The sequence below is a fragment of the Sphaeramia orbicularis genome, chromosome 7 (genome assembly GCF_902148855.1).
Source record: "Sphaeramia orbicularis chromosome 7, fSphaOr1.1, whole genome shotgun sequence".
In the NCBI taxonomy this organism is placed as follows: Eukaryota; Metazoa; Chordata; class Actinopteri; order Kurtiformes; family Apogonidae; genus Sphaeramia; species Sphaeramia orbicularis.
The window spans coordinates 24,083,407-24,102,010 of NC_043963.1; the positions used below are offsets into that span (position 1 = coordinate 24,083,407).

General features: G+C 38.9%; 1 protein-coding gene across 2 annotated transcripts; it reads left to right on the forward strand.

Moving 5' to 3' along the window:
- Positions 1-17,163, forward strand: pan2 (poly(A) specific ribonuclease subunit PAN2). Of its 2 annotated transcripts, XM_030139490.1 has the most exons (26): positions 1-84; positions 885-1,190; positions 1,311-1,480; positions 1,636-1,756; positions 1,853-1,930; positions 2,015-2,285; positions 2,377-2,722; positions 4,046-4,142; positions 4,359-4,478; positions 4,579-4,698; positions 4,800-4,928; positions 5,239-5,438; positions 5,540-5,688; positions 5,788-5,894; positions 6,001-6,099; positions 6,193-6,284; positions 6,370-6,514; positions 6,628-6,765; positions 6,872-6,931; positions 7,021-7,111; positions 7,219-7,376; positions 9,529-9,672; positions 10,597-10,776; positions 10,881-10,974; positions 15,333-15,536; positions 16,744-17,163. In XM_030139490.1, exons 2-26 carry the CDS (start codon positions 903-905, stop codon positions 16,776-16,778), a joined length of 3,636 nt encoding a protein of 1,211 aa, XP_029995350.1. In that variant the 5' UTR covers positions 1-84; positions 885-902; the 3' UTR covers positions 16,779-17,163. The 2 variants fall into 2 exon arrangements, with proteins under 2 accessions (XP_029995350.1, XP_029995351.1); XM_030139491.1 differs by lacking the exon at positions 1-84 and having other exon boundaries at positions 903-1,190; positions 15,333-15,524.
- Positions 17,164-18,604: the final 1,441 nt, after the last annotated feature.

Consider the following 18,604-nt stretch of genomic DNA (forward strand, 5'->3'; position numbering starts at 1 on the left):
CCGGAAACATTTGCTCGCGGTCTGTTATTGTTGTGAATGAAGTGAGCATGGATTCCCGTGTGGTAAATTGTATTTCAAGAACAGGTAAATCTTCCACCAGTATCAAAAGGCTTTTAGCTGTTGAAACAAAGTGACACTCACTCCCTTGCATCGATATTTTGCGTGTAGAGTTTGACTTGCTACATATAAAGACCAGTTTAACACCAGTACCTGTTACCAGAAAGCCTGCACCGTTAGCTAAAGTGGCTAACGTTAACACTGAACAGCAACCTGCAAACATATAAAGTAAGAGACGACACACTGCTGTTATGTGTTACTTAACTTTAGCTGGGATACTTAGACGTATTGCATTCAGAAATACTATGGCTCTGACGTTGGAGACTCTTGATGGACTAAATATTAGCTTGAGCTCTCTGGCTAACTGCGAGCTAATGCTAACACTGAAGTGACATTCAATAGCGTTAAATGGGCTGTCATAAACTTTTAAATCTTCAGATTGATTTCTGAAAACCCCGGAGTGAGGTTACATTGTTTTATAAATAATTGAAACGTTGATTTGCTCATGATGGCTTATCAATGAAGCTATTTTCCCCTTCCTTTTCGTAAAACTTGGCTGAGTCAGTTAGGAAAGTTAGCAATACATTTAGATATAGTTTACTCAGTCTACCTCAAGAAGAGACACATTTTAACCATTCACCCTCCTCATTTTTAAATTTAAAATTACCAGTGCAACAATTTAAATTCATTTACATGTAGACTAAAAAAATAATCTGAAGTTAATGTGGTTTTAGTCTTTAATATAAGGCATTGTTGGAGTAACCCAGTGTCAGTACAAGAATCCTCTGTATTTGTTTCTAACTGGCATTTCTTGTGTTCATTTCCAGGTTGATTTAACAGTACCCATGATGAACTTTGATGGTCTTGACCCTGGGATGGGTGAATACTCACCCGCCCTCCATGGGACCCTGGATGGAGGGATGGAGCCCTCAATGGACCCCCACCTTAACCCCACTTTAATGCAGGGTGTGGAGCTCGACCCTGAGGGGCTGGGTGTTACGGTGCCTGAGCCTGTGCATCTTATGGAGGGCATGTTTTCTGAGCTACACAGCGCAGTTTCAGAAGTTGGCATCCCAGTCACTGCAACACATTTTGATCTCCAGGAGGAGATGCTCTGGATGGGAAACCACAGAGTGAGATGATTGATATGAATATGTGGTCATTGTTAATGAAATTAGTTGGTAGATTTTTGAAAATTAAAAAGAATTCTAATAAAACTTTCTTCTTATTGTTCTTCGTAACATTTTCTCTAGGGTCATGTAACTTCCTTCTTTGGACCAACAATGGGTCGGTATTCATCTTTCCAAGTCCATGCAACGGATGATATCCGACACATTCAGAGTTTGGAAACAGGTGTACTGTTTCTCTCAAAGAGTAACCTCAAATGCTACACCCGAGGTGGCTTAGTCATGTTTGATTATCCGTGAGTTTTATTTCTATTAATTATTGACTGAAACAAATTTTCTTGCGCTGACTTGTATAGTTTCAAGAAAACCTCCTGCTATAATCCATGTTATTCTCTCATTGAATTATTAATTTAATTTTTTTATTTATTAACAAAACATGTATGATTTCCAGGATGGAGGAGGGTGCCGACATGCACAGTCTCCTCATGACAGACAACAATACCATGCTAATGGGTGGATTACAAAACTATGTGGTTGAAGTTGATTTAAGTACTGTTCAAGAAACCCAAAAGGTGAAACATTGAGACTATGTTTATTAACCACCACAATTAAGCTAATAATGCCATAATTTTAAACTCTAAACAAATTAAAACCTACTTATCTGACAGTTCACTGTTGAAGTACCGGGAGTGGCAATAATGCGTCAAACCAGTCGATTCTTCTTCTGTGGACACACCTCTGGCAAGGTAAAGATGATTGGAGCAAATTACTTAATGAAACATTTCTTTTACTTCCTGACTCAAACATTTCTGGTGTTCTTTTAAAATCAGGTGACTCTTCGGGATTTGCGTACCTTTAAGATGGAACATGAATTTGATGCATTCTCTGGCAGTCTCTCCGACTTTGACGTACATGGAAACCTATTGGCTGCATGTGGCTTCTCCAGCCGTGGACTGAATGGCATGGCATGTGACCGTTTCCTTATGGTTTATGACCTTCGCATGATGCGAGCCGTAACTCCTCTTCAGGTGCATGTGGATCCACTCTTCTTGCGGTTTATTCCCACATACACTTCACGCCTTGCTATCATCTCACAGACAGGTACTGTCTTTAAATTGAAAAATTAGATTTTTTTTATTTTTTTTTTTGGCCTTTCCTGCAAATAATTGTCCACATTGTGTTGTATTTTTAGGTCAGTGTCAGTTCTGTGAGCCCACTGGTCTTGCCAACGTTGCAGACATATTTCACGTCAACACCGTTGGGCAGTTGCTCATGAGTTTTGATGTATCATCCAGTAAACAAGCTTTAGCCTTTGGGGATTCTGGGGGGTGTGTGCACCTCTGGTCTGATGCTCCAGAAGTTTCATTTAACGACTACTCTCGGGAGACAGAGTTTCCCCTGCCTTGTCTTGTGGACACACTGCCTCAGCTGGATTGGAACCATGACCTTCTACCCCTGTCGCTCATCCCCATGCCGCTGACCAGCACTGAGCAACTGCTGTCAGATTGGCCCACTGCACTGGCTACACCGAGCCCCAGGTATCACAGTCACAAAGACTTTATACAGTAAAGGAAGGTTTTATTTCATGTTTAAATTCATGATTTCAGCAATATTTGGACTTCAAAGCAAGCACAAATGCATTGGTTGTAATGTTTTTCAAATCCAATCTACCACTATTACACTAAGAATAAGTAAAGAGGCCTGTGTGTGTTCTGCAACAATCTGTCCTCACAATGTGGAAGCAAACCTCAGCCAAATGAAGAACTCTGTGCTGATGATAGGGTTTCTATGTTCTCATTTTTTATACTAGATAAGTATGAGGTCACTTCACTATCTTGGTGACCATCTTGTACGTCTCACTGTAGTTCAGTTTTTAGCTCACTTCTGTCATATGTCGGTTAACCTAGGTCAGGAGTGCAGTGAGAAAAACAGGTCAGTCTAGTGCAATAACAGCATTAGTTGTATAAAATATAAGATAGAAAATTTAAATGAAGATTGAATGAAATACAATAAATACAAAAGGAGGATTTATGTATGAAAGTAAATGTTAAGTATGTGGTCAACATATTTACACACTGGGTCCTGGGTTAATATTAGCAGTTATGGCTGATATTTTTCTTGAAAACAAAGCAAGTAAACAAATATGTGTAATATTTATATGTGATTTGAGAAACCTCATGACCTGGTGATTAAAAACTGTCCTGAGTACATGTGATTTTTAGATACAGAGAATTAGTTTGACCAATGAATCTGTGCTTTATTTATTTATTTATTTACAAATTACTGGTATGAGCAGAAGTTGCAGTTGATTGTTAATATTTGTTTTCTAAACCGCAGTAACTGCTGTTACGACTCAGTTCCACATTTACTGTTTATTTACATAGAGTTTGATGTTCAGTGACTCAGTTTTATCTTTTATGTATTGACGTAGATACGCATATTCAACAGTTATCTGGGTTCTTGTACGGTAAAATGTAATTCATTGGAGATACACAATGAGTTTTCAGTAATGAATTTGCAAGGAAGTGGGGATGATTTTTCTAATTAATCAGCTATTGGCTGCTTCTTCCCACTAAATTATCATATGTAATAAATCCACTGTCAGTTGACCTCTAGTGGCCTTGCTTCACTATTGTTTATGTTGTCAGTCAGAGCAGTCAGACAGTGATCAGGTAATGTTAGACACTAATTAAAGTTTAAAGTAAATTTAGAATTAATGTTTCTGTAAGATATTTCTAATATTAATTATTTTGCATATCAGTGAATTGGAGACAAAGTGTGAAAACATCTTGTAGTTTCTTGGACAGGGCTGTTCAGCTACACTAAATTATGGATAAAAAATTATTTTTCTTTTCCCTCAGACGAGCTCCTCCCGTCGACCCAGAAATCTTGCGCACAATGAAGACAGTTGGGTTTATTGGATATGCAGCAAACCCTCGAACCCGCCCTCGAAACCAGGTGGGTGATAACATGCAGTGTAGACTTTTAGCTCTGATGGCTTTTCATATGATCTAGTATTTCAGATCTGTGAAACATTGAAAATATGTAACTCAGATAGTAAATGGACAATGAATTAATCCTGGTAGCAGTGACAGCCTTTTGTATTTCCATTTTGTTTTGTATATTGTTTAATTGTTCAGATAAAACAAATCTGATTGTTTGTGTTGATTTCAGGTTCCCTATAAAATCAAAGATGTGGAGCTGGATTACGATAATTACAACCAGGTCCCTGAATCACCAATTGGACGTGATGAAGAGCCTCACCTCTACATGGTGCCCAAAAAGTACAGAAAGGTTGGATTTTCTGCAATATATCATGTCTTTCATATAAAATGATCATTGTTGTTTTTTTTCTTCTAACAAATACATCATATTTATCTTCATTTTGGATTAGGTCACAATTAAGTACTCTAAGCTTGGACTTGAGGACTTTGACTTCAAACATTACAACAGGACATTGTTTGCTGGCCTGGAGCCTCACATCCCCAATGCTTACTGTAACTGTATGATCCAGGTAAGAAAATGTAGAACTTTTAGGGAGCTGTTTAATATTATGTCATTAAATTTTCTTTTTTTAAGAATTTACTTAAAAGATCTTTTCTGTCGTGTTTCTAGGTGTTATATTTTGTGGAGCCAATCCGTTGCCTTGTGCAGAATCATTTGTGCCAGAAGGAGTTTTGTTTGGCGTGTGAGCTCGGCTTCCTTTTCCACATGCTGGATTTGTCACGAGGAGATCCATGTCAGGTAGATGCATGGACCTTAATATCAGAATCACAATCATCTTTATTCATCAACTACCTAAACACTTAGAAGGAATTCTTTGCTGTTAGATGTAGTCTCCCTACTAAATAATAGATACAAGATATAATTTTAAAAAATGTAAGAAAAGTAAAATAAGTAAAAAATAAACTATATACATAAAGGAACAGTATCAACTTCTGTGCATGCATTTTTTTGTACTATTGGGATGCGTTATCCACATCCTGTTGTAGCTGCATATTGTCTTTTTAGTCAGTTTTCCTGTTCTATATTTCTCCTACTTTGTCTTCTTAAGGCTAGTAACTTCCTCCGTGCATTTCGCACCATCCCTGAAGCTTCTGCACTGGGCCTGATCCTCGCAGACTCTGACGAACAAACGGGGAAAGCCAGACTTGGCCGCTTAATCCAAAGCTGGAACCGTTTCATTCTCACGCAGCTCCACCAGGAGACGCAGGAGCAGGAAGGACCACAGGCCTACAGGGGAGCCAGCAGCAGGTCAGAACAGATCAGCGCCACCGGTCCCTGTTTGAATCAGGGCTGAATAAAGTCTTGAACAAACATTTATTAAGGTTCTGCCTGTAATACATGTGTTACAGTTCTCTGGGTTCCTCTGGCGAGTCTGTCATCGGCAAACTGTTTGGATGTGAGGTTGAGAACAGTAGTCTGTGTCGCTGTGGGAAGGAGACAGTCCGGTCGTCACTCACACTGCTCTTCACCATGCACTACCCTGAACAGAACTCTCAAGGTGAGCACTTTGCACGTGTCATAAAGATAGTGTCGCTGTATAATGTGGACAAAAATAAAACATTTTGTATATGTTGTTCATCTCATTTTGACTTGTCAGAAAAGACAATAAAAGAGTATGACTTTGCTGAGATTCTGAAGAAGAGCATCTGTCTGGAGCAGAGTACTCAGGCCTGGTGTGAAAACTGCGAGAAATATCAGCCCACGGTAAGTTACAAAGCATCATTTTAGATAATTCTCATTATTAAATAAAGCATATCCAATTTGATTCAATCAGACTAGTAGTAAGTTTATTATTTCTCTGCTAATGTAGGTTCAGACACGTAACATAAGGTGTCTACCAGATGTTCTTGTCATCAACTGTGAAGTAAACAGTGCTAAAGAGGCTGAATTCTGGAGGGTCCAAGCGGAGGTACATGTCATGTTGTTGTGGTTTTCACTTCTGTGCTACAGAAATGTATATTTTTGGATGTTTTGGACGACACACTGTTTTTTTCCCCCACAGTATGCTTTCAACAAGGCCATGCAAAAAGAGGCAATGGAGCCTGCAAAGCCCAAAGAACCCCCTCCTCCAATGCCCACTGAGTGGTGCTTAGAGTAAGATGGGTTTTTTTTTAAATCATAGAGCAGAGTAACCTTGTTTTTTTATATCAGCTTCCACTTACTTAATGAATTTGTGCAGTGGGGAGGAGATTTGCAGCATGGAAGGTTTTACCGTTGACACACGGGCAGAAGATCTGCGGCACGTCTGGATCCCTCTCACTCTGAAGATGTCCATCAGTAAAACTCAGGGACTGGAAATCAGCACTTGGCCTGAGGGAGAGGAGGTACAACAGGATAATCTTAGTACCGTTTTGGGGTTAATGTAATGTTTTTATGGATAAACACATTTTCTTTGAAGTCAGAAGATTTACATGTGTCATAAATCATCTCTAACTAGTTAAGTTCTGCTGAAGAGGCTGAAGGTGCTTCTCTGTATGACCTGGTGGTCACTGTTCCCCACATCCTGGATGTTCGCACTGGTGGAAACCTGGTTGCACATATCAAAGTGGGAGAAACCTATCATCAAAGAAAAGAGGTTGGTGAAGCTTGGAAAATAATCAAATTAATGCCAGTATAAAGTGTAATGTTTTTAGAGTGACAAATCTGTCTTAGAATACTAACGCTCAGAGTGTCTGTTGTAGGGAGTCACACACCAGCAGTGGTACCTTTTCAATGATTTCTTAATTGAGCCAATTGATAAGGTAAGCATTTGACCACTTGTTGCATTTTTGATAATGGAATATTTACTTATCAGTAAGATTTAAGTAATGCAGCTTTTCATCATTTTAAGACTGAAGCTGCACAGTTTGACGTGAGTTGGAAAGTACCTGCCATTCTGTACTATGCCAAGAGGAATTACCACAACAAATACGACCTTCGCAGTAAGTTCAAGGACTACACTAACATCTGAAGATTTTATCTGCAAGTTTTTGTTTAATGCATTTATTTGGTGCATTTATTTATTTGGTGGTGTTTCTGTTTGCCTCAGTAAAAAACCCCATCGATGCTAGCGTTCTGCTGACAGAGGCTTCATTGGCTCGGAAGCAGAGGAAGAGTCACGCTACATTCATTCCACTCATGGTCAGCGAGATGCCGCAGGCTGGTGACCTGGTGGGGCTGGATGCAGAATTTGTCACCCTCAACCAGGTGTGTGTGTGTGTGTGTGATGTGACTACCTGAACATGTTGAGAGTGTGTTATATTAGGTTCCATTCCATCACTTAGATAAACTAAAGGGCAGTGCCTTGTGGTTACATGTTTCATGACCATGAAATGATGTGCAATCATGTGGCTGATTAACTAGGATATTGTTATGTGAATCAGCCAGACAGGCCAGGAGCCATGTAGGGATGAGGGTAAAAACTCTCTGGGTTGGTTGGCCAGTTTGTATTTCATAACATTAGTCATACTTGTATTGGTCACAGCTGAGGGTAAGATGCAGTGACAGTGTCTTAGTAATGGTGGAACATTTGCACATGACTTCATCCCCATTAAAATAGCTCTTGCTACTTCAGAGGTTGTTCTGTCATATAACGAAGGGGGGTTTAAACATTGTATGGCACAGATATCAGGATGGAGGTGAATGCTGACTAAAATGGTAGCTCATTGACAATATGTTCCAGCAGCATACATCCTGTGAGCCTTATTAGGGCTGAATACAAAGCAGCAGATTGCATTGTATTAGAATGATGGCTTTGTCCAATTGAAGTCACAGCTGGGGCACATGACTCTGAGCATGACATAGCAGAACACTGATTGAGGATTTCGATTGATGTATCTCCTCCAACACCAGTAAAATAACAATGAGAGAATATCTGTTGTTAGAATAATGCTCTTACCTGCAGGAAAGTTCACAGATTGTAGAGTTGTGGCGGAGGAGAGGAGGAGAAATGTGTCTTTTCTGGAGGCAAATGGTGGAACAATTACCTTACTAGCACACTTTATGTTTTTTTTTCTCATTTTTATTACTCATGTAGATCTGTTGACTGGTAGCTTTTAATGTGTACTGCCACTCAGTGTGTTCAAAGGGTACATGTAGTGAATATTTATTGCTGGCTATTTCGAAAGATCTCGTATAATACTAGTGCTTTCATCTGGTAACTTACATTGTAGCCTGTTGTCAAGTATACGTGAGTACTAAGTCACTGTTCTGTCAGACATGGCCAATGACATGTTGCCTCCTTCATGGGCTGTTCCAGCACCGGTAGTGATGAAACCTCATATTGTCCGATTACCTGGGCTGTGATGGACTGGTCACTGACCCCGTGCAACAGACATCACTCCAAGCGCCCATAGGATCTGCCCCCGCCCGTAATTCACATAATAAAAAGGTTTAGTGTGGTGTTTATGCTGATTTTTTTTCTTTTTCTTTCTTTTTTTTTTTTTTTTTACTGAATTTGTACCTCTCTTGCTTATAAATAATACACAAAGTACAATTAATGTCATAAGCTTGATCAGTACAGATTGACTTTAAGTTGTGAAGAGCATACTACTTTGATTAGGGGTGTCCAGTCCTGGTCCTCAAGGGCCGGTATCCTGCATGTTTGAGATGTTTCCCTCTTCCAGCAGTTATCCGTTATCAGGCTTCTGCAGAGCTTGATGATCAGCTTATCATTTGAATCAGGCCCTCGAGGATCAGGATTGGACATCCCTGACGTAGATGCTTTCTCTGTTGTTAGAGACATAATTGACATAATTCTCCTGTTCATATAGCTGTTGTGGTACAAGAACTATTGATACAGTTGAGTAAAATCTGAGTTGTGATGATATATTTTTTTTAATGGGCTTTTTTTGTGATATAACTGAAGTTTTAAAGTTTATTCTTCAGAGATACATTCCATCATTACTTCTCAGCCTCATCGATTGAGTTGAAATTGGTTCTGAACATCTGCAAAACCCTAAGCAGAATTTGCAATCTACATCTATTCAAGTAAATAGTAGTTTCTGAAATTCTAAGGACAATTTATCAAGAGAACATCTTTAAAAATCCTCTCCACCAGATTTTATTTTCTTGGAACCAAACTCTATTCTATGTGTGAACCCTCAGAAAGACCTCAAACTAAAATGTTAATAACTTTTGAATAACCAATTATATCTATAAACTAAAATCTGAAGGTAACATGCAGTATATTAGTTTTTCAGTGGACATATTTCATTTGGACATTATGTAGATAGTTATATATTGATATAGCTTATAACTTTATCACCTCAACATGATTGGATCAGTGTTCCTAAAGTCATTTGTTATAGATGAACCTTGTAAATAATAGTGACCTGACATCTGAGTGTTGTGTCTGCAGGAAGAGGCAGAACTGCGCAGTGACGGCACTAAGTCTACCATCAAACCCAGTCAGATGTCTGTGGCCAGGATCACCTGTGTGAGGGGTCAGGGTCCCAACGAGGGGGTGCCCTTCATCGATGATTACATCTCTACTCAGGAGCAGGTGAGAGTTTGCAGGCCACACACACAGACGTTATGTAAATGTGGAATATTTTTGTAATAGTATACACCAGACCAAGATATCACAAAGCGATGAGGCCTTTTCCCGTCACTACCTCTTTCACACAGCATTCATTGTGGTTACACACAGTGTTCTTTTGTTGACGTTAATAATACGGAGACACACAAGATAATACTCAAGAATCAAACAACAGGAAAAACAAGATTGGCCGTTACAAATTTGCTCACAAAGAAATTAGAAGTACTTTAAAGTAAGTCTGGAATTTTTGTAAATGAGGAAGCACATTATTATGAGCAAAACACGTTGTTGTGCTTTGTTGTTGTTTACCATTAAGTCCCTACATTGAACAGAGTGAGCATTGCAACCCTGTCTGTAGGGTTCCTGCGGGGTCTTAAAAGTCTTGAATTTCCAAATCTGCATTTAATACCTCAAAGTGTCTAAAAGGTATATTATTTGATATGGTAGGTCTTAAGTTATGTTGCCATCAACTTGTTGGTGGTTGCATTGTGTTTCAATGTGTCTGGGAAATATCCAAGCTGCAAAGAAAGTAATGTTAGTCTACTCGGTTCCACCTCTTCCAACTTGACAATTTATACCTAAATTAGGAACCAATTATGGCTAACTTAACAACCTCCGTGAAAAATACACAGAACAGTGGGAATCAAGGCTTTGGAGAAAATCAATACATTTTCCTAAATTTTAGGAACAAATTTTTGCTAGTATGGCAGCGAAATAGGCTGTGAAATGGGCTTTAAATTTTGTCTTAAGTCTTACAAAGGTATTAAAAAGTCTTAAATTTAGCATGTAGAAATCTTTAGGACCCCTGTGTCTGAGTCTTTTCTTTTTTTCAGATGGCGATTGACCGTTTGTAATGCAACTAATGAATGTTTGTTCTTCTTCTTGCAGGTCGTTGACTATTTGACACAATATTCTGGCATCAAACCAGGAGATTTGGATGCCAAGATTTCCTCCAAGCACCTGACCACCCTGAAGTCCACCTACCTAAAGCTACGATTCCTAATTGACACTGGAGTCCGCTTCGTTGGCCATGGTTTACAGAAGGACTTCCGGGTTATAAATTTATTGGTATGTTATCATACGTCTGATTGGTTTTATAATCCAGTAGTTTAGGTATAACCAGTACATTTTCTATTTGGGCTGTACCAACTAAAGTCTCTGCTGTTTTCAAGGTTCTGAAGGACCAGGTCATTGACACAGTCTACCTGTTCCATTTGCCCCGCAAGAGGATGATTTCTTTGAGATTTCTTGCCTGGTACTTCCTCGGTAAGTTAAATTAAAAGGCATATTTCATGCCTGTGCAGCTACAATAATTTTTTTTTTTTTGGTCTTAGAAGTTACTTAAACATAAGCTGATGTTCTAATCGTAGTTATAACCTCTGTTCCTAATGGTTTGTTTTACAATGAGAAGAAAAAAATTAAGAGTATGTTAACTACTCTTTTGTCCAATTTTAAAAAGCAGAAATCCTATGTAGTCATATAGGATTTCTGCTTTTTTCCCCCCATGGTAAAGAAAACTAGATAACAAGATGGGATGAGGCCTGCTAAGAAACAACTTTTAGAGTCAAAGAAAGGGACAAAGTGATAAAAGCCAGAAGCACTTTTATTGTTTTCACCACTGGACACAGCTCTAAATGAAAAGAATGGAGTTTGATAATGAAATAACAGCGTTTCATCTGAGTCTGATTATGAAGCCTATGACCATTCAAAGTTAGGTTATTATCTTCAGTTCAGACTAAACTGACCGTTTTGACCTAGTTTGGACAATTCCAAACAGATCTTTAGTGCAACCATTGACACAAACTGTACAGAAAATAGAGGTGGTTTGTGGTTTTACTATGACTGCTTTCTGTCACAGCTAGGCTAAGCTAATAGAGTTATATTGTAAACTATCAGCTGATGGTGTAAACTATATGACAAATGTAAGACAGAGTGCTATTTTATTATTGTCTAAATAATCAGTTGTAAGTTTTTTTTTATTTGAATATACAGATGTGTGCAGCATCAAACACTGAGCTTTATAGTTTATTCAGTGAGTGATACAGTCTGTGGATACATAGTGTTGATTCGTTGGTGGTGTTGTGGAAATTTTTCTCTGGTGCTGGTGAATAATGAAATAGAGACTTCTGCTGGCCAACAAGGTTTTTATTTCTTTGCAAAAAAAGGTCAGTCTGCACACTAGCAGTGATTGTGAAGAAAGACCCTGAGTTACTGGCAAGATCCACCTTTATAGGGTGGATCCCATTTGTCAGGTGACACCTCTTCAAACCAGCCTCTTCAAAGGCCTTTTGATCAAGTGGTGAGCCCTGGGTTTTACACATACAGTCTACTCTCGTTATACCGCCAACTTCCGTTCACGGCCAAATTGGCGGTATAGCGAAAATGGCGTTACAACGGGTTGCGTCCATAATGTGCATGTCTTTACTATATGATGTCTATGCTGCCTCCGTTAACCCGTTCTAATTGCGTTTCTAAATAAATCTCGATTCTGTTATGTTGTAAGGGATCATTTACAGTGGGGAAACATTTTAAGCATTATTATACCGTGTCGGGAAATGACACCCCATCATCTTGAGGCTTTGGCTTAATCCCACGTCCTCTTCCCGACATCCTGACCTACTGAGTGTTCTGCGATAAATGAACGGTGGCCGTTCCGTAGACCTACTCGTAGCTTGTCGCGATCAGCGTCTGGCGCGTTTGTTTCAGTGCATTGTTAAAATTTATGTGTACTCGATGGCAATCACGCTGGCGGTATAACGGTCAGGAAATCAATGGTATAAGTGTTGTTTGTGCATGGAACTGGGCTGGCAGATGGCGATAGGCGGAAATGGCGGTATAACGGCGGGCGGTTTAACGAGAGTAGACTGTAGTAAGGAACTAGCACAGTCACCTTTGTTGCTTTGTATTTATATACAGTATGCAAAAAGACACCTTTTGGTTCAGTGGTGGGCCCAGAGTTTTAACATACAGTCACTTTTTATTTCCATTGAAAAGCAACAGTAGGGGGTGTTGGGGAAGGAGATGAGACAAAGAAAGGAGATGAGACAAAGAAGTTAAAATTCCATCACAATTCCCCCCTTTTGATTATTAATTAATCACAGAAAATGAAGCAAAATTAAAAGAAAAAAAAAAGAAAAGAATGAAAATTGAAACGGGAACAGCCACAACTGAGTCATCCAACACATTAATTCTCATGGATTTAAAATGCATCATCATTACAGTTGATGTTGGGGGAAGAGAATATGAAAAGAAGAAAAAGAAACCCACCCCAAAACAAAGTGACAGAAAATTTCTAATATACCGTCTAAGAATCAAGACAGTCACTGGATTCTGGAATCAGAAGACTTTACTTGCGGCAAGGAGTCAAGTACATACAACAAGATGCAGCAGTTGACTAACACCAGGAAGTTTAAGATCTTATAAAAGAATATGAATAATACAACCATTGGTCCAAGTGTCCAAACATAATGACACTGATCAAGTTCATCATTGGCTTAGGTATCCAAAACATGGTGATGCATGGGTTCAGTGACTGTGTTTGCACTCTTCCCCCACCTACACTGTGTCCTGATTTCGCCAAGGGCAACAGGCCGCTCTGGCCCCGAACTGGCACCACGAGACAGAAAATATCTATAGAGAGAAGAAATGAAGACACATCCTGGGTGTTTTCTTACAGGACACGTCTTCACGACCCATCCATGACTCGTGCTCTGGACACCTGGTATTTACAGAGAATAGTCTAATATTGTATTTCTCTAACACAAAGCAAACAAAATATTATTTACAAGATGTCATCATCAGAGTCAGAATCTGAGTCGAGGTGGTGATGAGGGTCAGAACTGTGTAATGAACAATGTTCATGGATGCAGCCTGATCGCCAAATTTCTAGGTAAACAGCGCAGGTGAGTGTTGTGCTTTGTCCTTCTGTCAGAGTGACAGTATTGGCAGGTTTGTAGGTGTAGTCCTGTATTTGCGTTGTTGAGCAGGATAAGATCAGGATCTGGTGTTGCATGGTGAAATTTGATAAGAAACAGTTTTGTTAATCCGGCACGTCTAGTTAGCGGTTGTTGAATTCATGGAGTTTTCCGCATATTGTCCTCCTTCATGTTGTCGGGGTTGGCAGCTGGTTTCCTCTTTTGGCTCAGAGTCCTTTCTACACTGGCTGGTGTGGACCCGTGTTGCTCTCTCAGTGATCTCCACAGCAGTATGTGTGGTCAGGAGGACCTGGAATGGGCCTTGCCAGCGTTTGGAGTGCCAATGCTTCCTTCTCAGGTCCTTCATCACCACCCAGTCGCCAGGCTGAAAATCGTAGAGTGGTGTGGAAGCTGGTGGTGGAAGGGCTGATTTTACCTGTTGAGAGATTTGAGAGTGGAAGATAAGTTTTTTCAATATTCCAACATGTCATGAACTTTTTTCTAAATTGTTCCTTAATTTCTTTAGTTGTGCTACACTCAGGGATCCACCTTGAGGAAATTCAAATTTGTCTTACCATATCGAAAGACATTTTACCCAAGGGAGACCATGTTTTGTCACCATTATGTCAACTATGGGTCCCTCTGGGGTTATGTGTGCACTTTCTTTGTTTCCCATTTTTCAACACAGTCATCACTACAAGGTTTGGTTCTTTTTTACAGCAAAAATAAAAACAACTGTCCCGGACAGTTTACATTTCATTATCTTGTCTTTGTAGACTCAATCACCTCACGACACTTCACTATCTCGCCCTTTACGGACTCAAGTACCTCGCAATTTAATGCTTCACTATCTTGTCTTTGAAGACTCAAGTACCTCGCAATTTCTTAATTTACAAATTGTAACCCCATGTAGAATTCTATCAAAAGTCAACCATCTTACTTATTATCATTGCTGTTTTTTTTTTTTTTTTTTTTTGTTTCTTTATGGCAGGAACCCTTGAATTAAGATTGATAATTAGATCAGAATTTCAACTTCTCATCCGTTTCAGAAGGAAATTGTTCCTGGTCTGAGGATACTAGCAGAGTCGACTGATGTCCACGATTGTCGGCCCTCTCATCTCAGACTCATTGCTGGTCGAGTTAGAGGCAGAATAGGAATTTATTCCGGGCTGTCCCCTCTGACGTCCTCACAGACCATCTGTGGGCTCTCAAAGTATCCCACTTCTGACATCAAACTGTTGTGGAAATTTTCCTCTTCTGCTGGTGAATAATGAAATAGAGACTTCTGCCAGCCGACAAGGTTTTTATTTCTTTAAAAACAAAGGTCAGTCTGCACAGTGGTCATAAGTGTGTTCTGATGCACAGCTTTCCCAAGCTATTGATCACCCTGTTAAGTGCAATTTATGCTCAAATGTATTTCTTCCAAGTTTCTATATATTTCAATCTGATGCAGAAAATTGGCAGTGACAATTGTAATTTAATAAGTGGGTCCCCAAGGAAAATACACTGAATTATATTACAATTCACCAGATGCACCTGATGCATCCTAACTTATCAATGTTTCTGCTCATGACTACGACATGATTGTATGTGCTGTCATACATTGCATGTGTTGGGATTTTTCTCCCTACTGTTGTAAAATCCCCTGTTAAACGCTGCCACATCATTCTGAAATGCTGCCACCAATCACTCTGACTCCTCCTCCTTTAGACCTCAACATCCAGGGGGAAACCCATGACAGTATTGAGGATGCACGCACCGCTCTGCAGCTCTACAGGAAGTACCTGGAGCTGAGTCGAGGAGGAGGGACCGATGAAGTGAGGAAGGTCCTGAAGGGGCTGTACGAAAAAGGCCGCCAGTTGGATTGGAAAGTCCCAGAGTCGGACACAGGAGATGGTCAAGGTAGCCCGAAAAGTACGACATAACTTGTAGGCTGATGGAAATGATGATGAGTATGGGTGAGTTTAGACCAGGGGTGTCAAACTCATTTTAGTTCAGGGGCCACATACAGCCTAATATGGTCTCAAGCAGGACGGACTAGTAAAATAAAACATAATAATATATAAATAATGTCAACTCCAAACTTCTTTCTTTGTTTTAGTACAAAAAAGTAAAATTACAGTATGAAAATATTTTTGTTTACATTCATTCACTAATTTTATATAATAACCTATAAATGCCAACTCCAAAATGTTCTCTGTTTTAGGCATTGTGATTGTTTATATTTGTTCAGGTTATTTATATTTTGTGTGACTGGGTAATTATATCCCAGAAATCGAATTTCGGGGTTACAATGTGTTCCTTGGTGTGAACCCGATAGCTAGGTCAGATTTGATTGGATTTGCTCTCCCTTGATAACCAACATAGGGGACCCCTAGTGGAAGAACCCTATCAATTTCAGCTTCTCTATGAGTAATATGTTATCCAAATAGGGGCACTTTAGTTGAAAATAAGTTTTTTGGACATAAATCAAGCAATAGTAGGCCGATTGAGATAAAATCTGGTTCATATTGATCGTCTTGCAAATGTCCATTTTCTTGCTACCATCCAGAGTTTATATGGTGTCATTTTCATTCACTAGGTGGAGTTTTGTTGGGAAAAACTGGTTCTCTGACCATTATTCTGCCACTATCAGGTCGATGTAGGTCAAACTGAGTTCATATCAATAGTCTAACAATTATTGTGGATAGATTTATATATAGCAGAGGATTGGGGGGATTTCGGGGATATACCCTTGCTGTTGGCCCCCGACAGTGTAAGCGTCGTATGTAAATAGAAATGTTTCCATATAATTTGACTTTTTACACTAAAGAGAAAATGTGGAGTTGCCATTATTTCTAGGTTAGTATGTAGTTATTTTACTGATGAAACCATCCTTGGGTCAAATTGAGCTGGATGTGGCCCCTGAACTAAAATCAGTTTGATATCCTTGATTGTTAATAATTTTTTATGTAATTTTTGCATTTAAAAAATTCATCCCATGGGCCGGATTGGATCCCTTTGCAGGCTGGTTTTGTCCACAGGCCGTATGGTTGACATCCCTGGTTTAGACAATAAGACGTTAAATCAAAGTGAATCGGTGTCTGTTATTGGATTAAATGTGCTCTCCTTCCTCCAACAGGTGCTGCTGTGTTTCCCTCTGTGATGGGGCTTTGAGCTGCACTCCAACACAATCCCACTTCAGATGTTCAGACTTATTTCTGTTCGTGGAGTCAGTTTATTTCCTTTTGTACATTTTTTTTTTAATCATGTGAAGTGTTCATGAACATCTCAGTTGCCTGTACAGTCACTTCAACTGGAAGTTTTTTAATTCAGAAAACGAAACGGAACCATTTCAATGATTTACTTCTCACGTTGATCTTTGGAGAGAGGAAATGTATTTTATAACAACCTTTTTTAAATACGTGTCTTTTGACATATGTAAATAAACTCATCATGAGCACAGATAAGAGACACTGTGTTTGTTTGGGAAATATATTTTACATGAATCTGTGAACTTTTGGTATGAAATGGTTTTGTCTTGCATTGAAATCTATAAAATGATCTCTGCTTTCGTCTGTGATACAGTGTGCATTTACTGACAGATTAGGGTCATTCTTAAGATTCATTAGACATTTAAGGATGTAATAAAGTCAGTAAAATAGTTCAGGTGTCTAAGGTGAGATTAACTTTACTGAGACCCTCAGGGAAATCCAGTCCTATTAATAAAATTAAAACAAGTGGGTAGTTTAGCTCGTCCATTTGGGTGCTGCATTGGAGCAACAGAATTACATTTCTCAAAAGTTGTGTATTGTGATTTTTGTCTGGATCATTACACACTTAGGCCCTCACACCTCACTTCATGGATTTTCTTGAAAGAAACCGAAAACTTTCACCTCTTCTCCAAAAATGGCTCCAGACAATTAGTTTTGAAGTTTATCCCTCAGAGATGCATTCCATCATTAGTTCTGAGCCTCATCGATTGGGTTGAAATTTGTTCTGAAGATCTGCAAACACAAAATTTGTAATCTGCATATGTTCATGAAAATAGTTTCTGAGATTCTAAAAATTTATCAAATGAATGTCGTTTAAAAATTGTCTCCTAATTTTTAATTTTCTTGGAGCCATACTTTATTCTATATGTGGACTCTCAGAAAGACCTCAAAAACATCTACTGAACTAAAATGTCAACAACCACTAATCCTATCAATACATGTAAATAACTGAGGTAAAATGCAGTTCCTCAGCTTGTCAGTGGTATCGAATATGACCCATTTGGACGTTCAGAGTCTCTGCAGTGAACATTGAAACACCATCATGCTCTGCAACACTGACCAGTGATACCAGTGGTTTGATAAATGACAGTGGATGTAGACACTTATTTTTGACGTTCGGTTGTATTTAGGTATTATAGAGAAATAAAGATAGTTATATAGATATGTATTTGCTGATGCTTTTGGGGATTCTCATTTTGCCTTATACAGGTGCAGCTCAAAAAAATTAGAATATGAAAAAGTTCAATATTTTTTTTCACTCATTTCAGAAAGTGAAACCCATACATTAAATGACTCATTAGACAGAGTGAAATATTTCAAGCCTTATTTCTTGAAATTTTGATGTTAATGGCTTACAGATAATGAAAACCCAAAATTCTGTGTCTCAGAAAATTAGAATATTGCATAAAATCAATTTAAAAAAGGATATTTTAAAAAGAAATGTCAGGCTTCTGAAAAGTACAGGGTGGGGAAGCAAAATTTACAATATTTTGAGGCAGGGATTGAAAGACAGTGTATGACCAATTAGTTTATTGAAAGTCATGAGAATTTAAATCTTCAAATCATATTTTACTGCATTTCTAACGGTCTTGTTGTCTACCTCAAGTTCAATTGCCATTTTTCTCATGGATTTGGTTGGATCCTTTAGGATTTTGGATTTGAGAGCTTTAATAAAAGCTTCGGTACGTTTTTTGTTGCTTCCTCCACTTCCAGACTTTCTCGTAATAG

Bases quoted from the DNA above. Each gene is read 5' to 3' on its own strand.
- pan2 (XM_030139490.1), top strand. From the start codon at position 903: ATGATGAACTTTGATGGTCTTGACCCTGGGATGGGTGAATACTCACCC. The intron at 1,481-1,635 runs GTGAGTTTTATT...TATGATTTCCAG, and splicing joins TTAGTCATGTTTGATTATCC to GATGGAGGAGGGTGCCGACA. The intron at 7,377-9,528 runs GTGTGTGTGTGT...TTGTGTCTGCAG, and splicing joins AATTTGTCACCCTCAACCAG to GAAGAGGCAGAACTGCGCAG.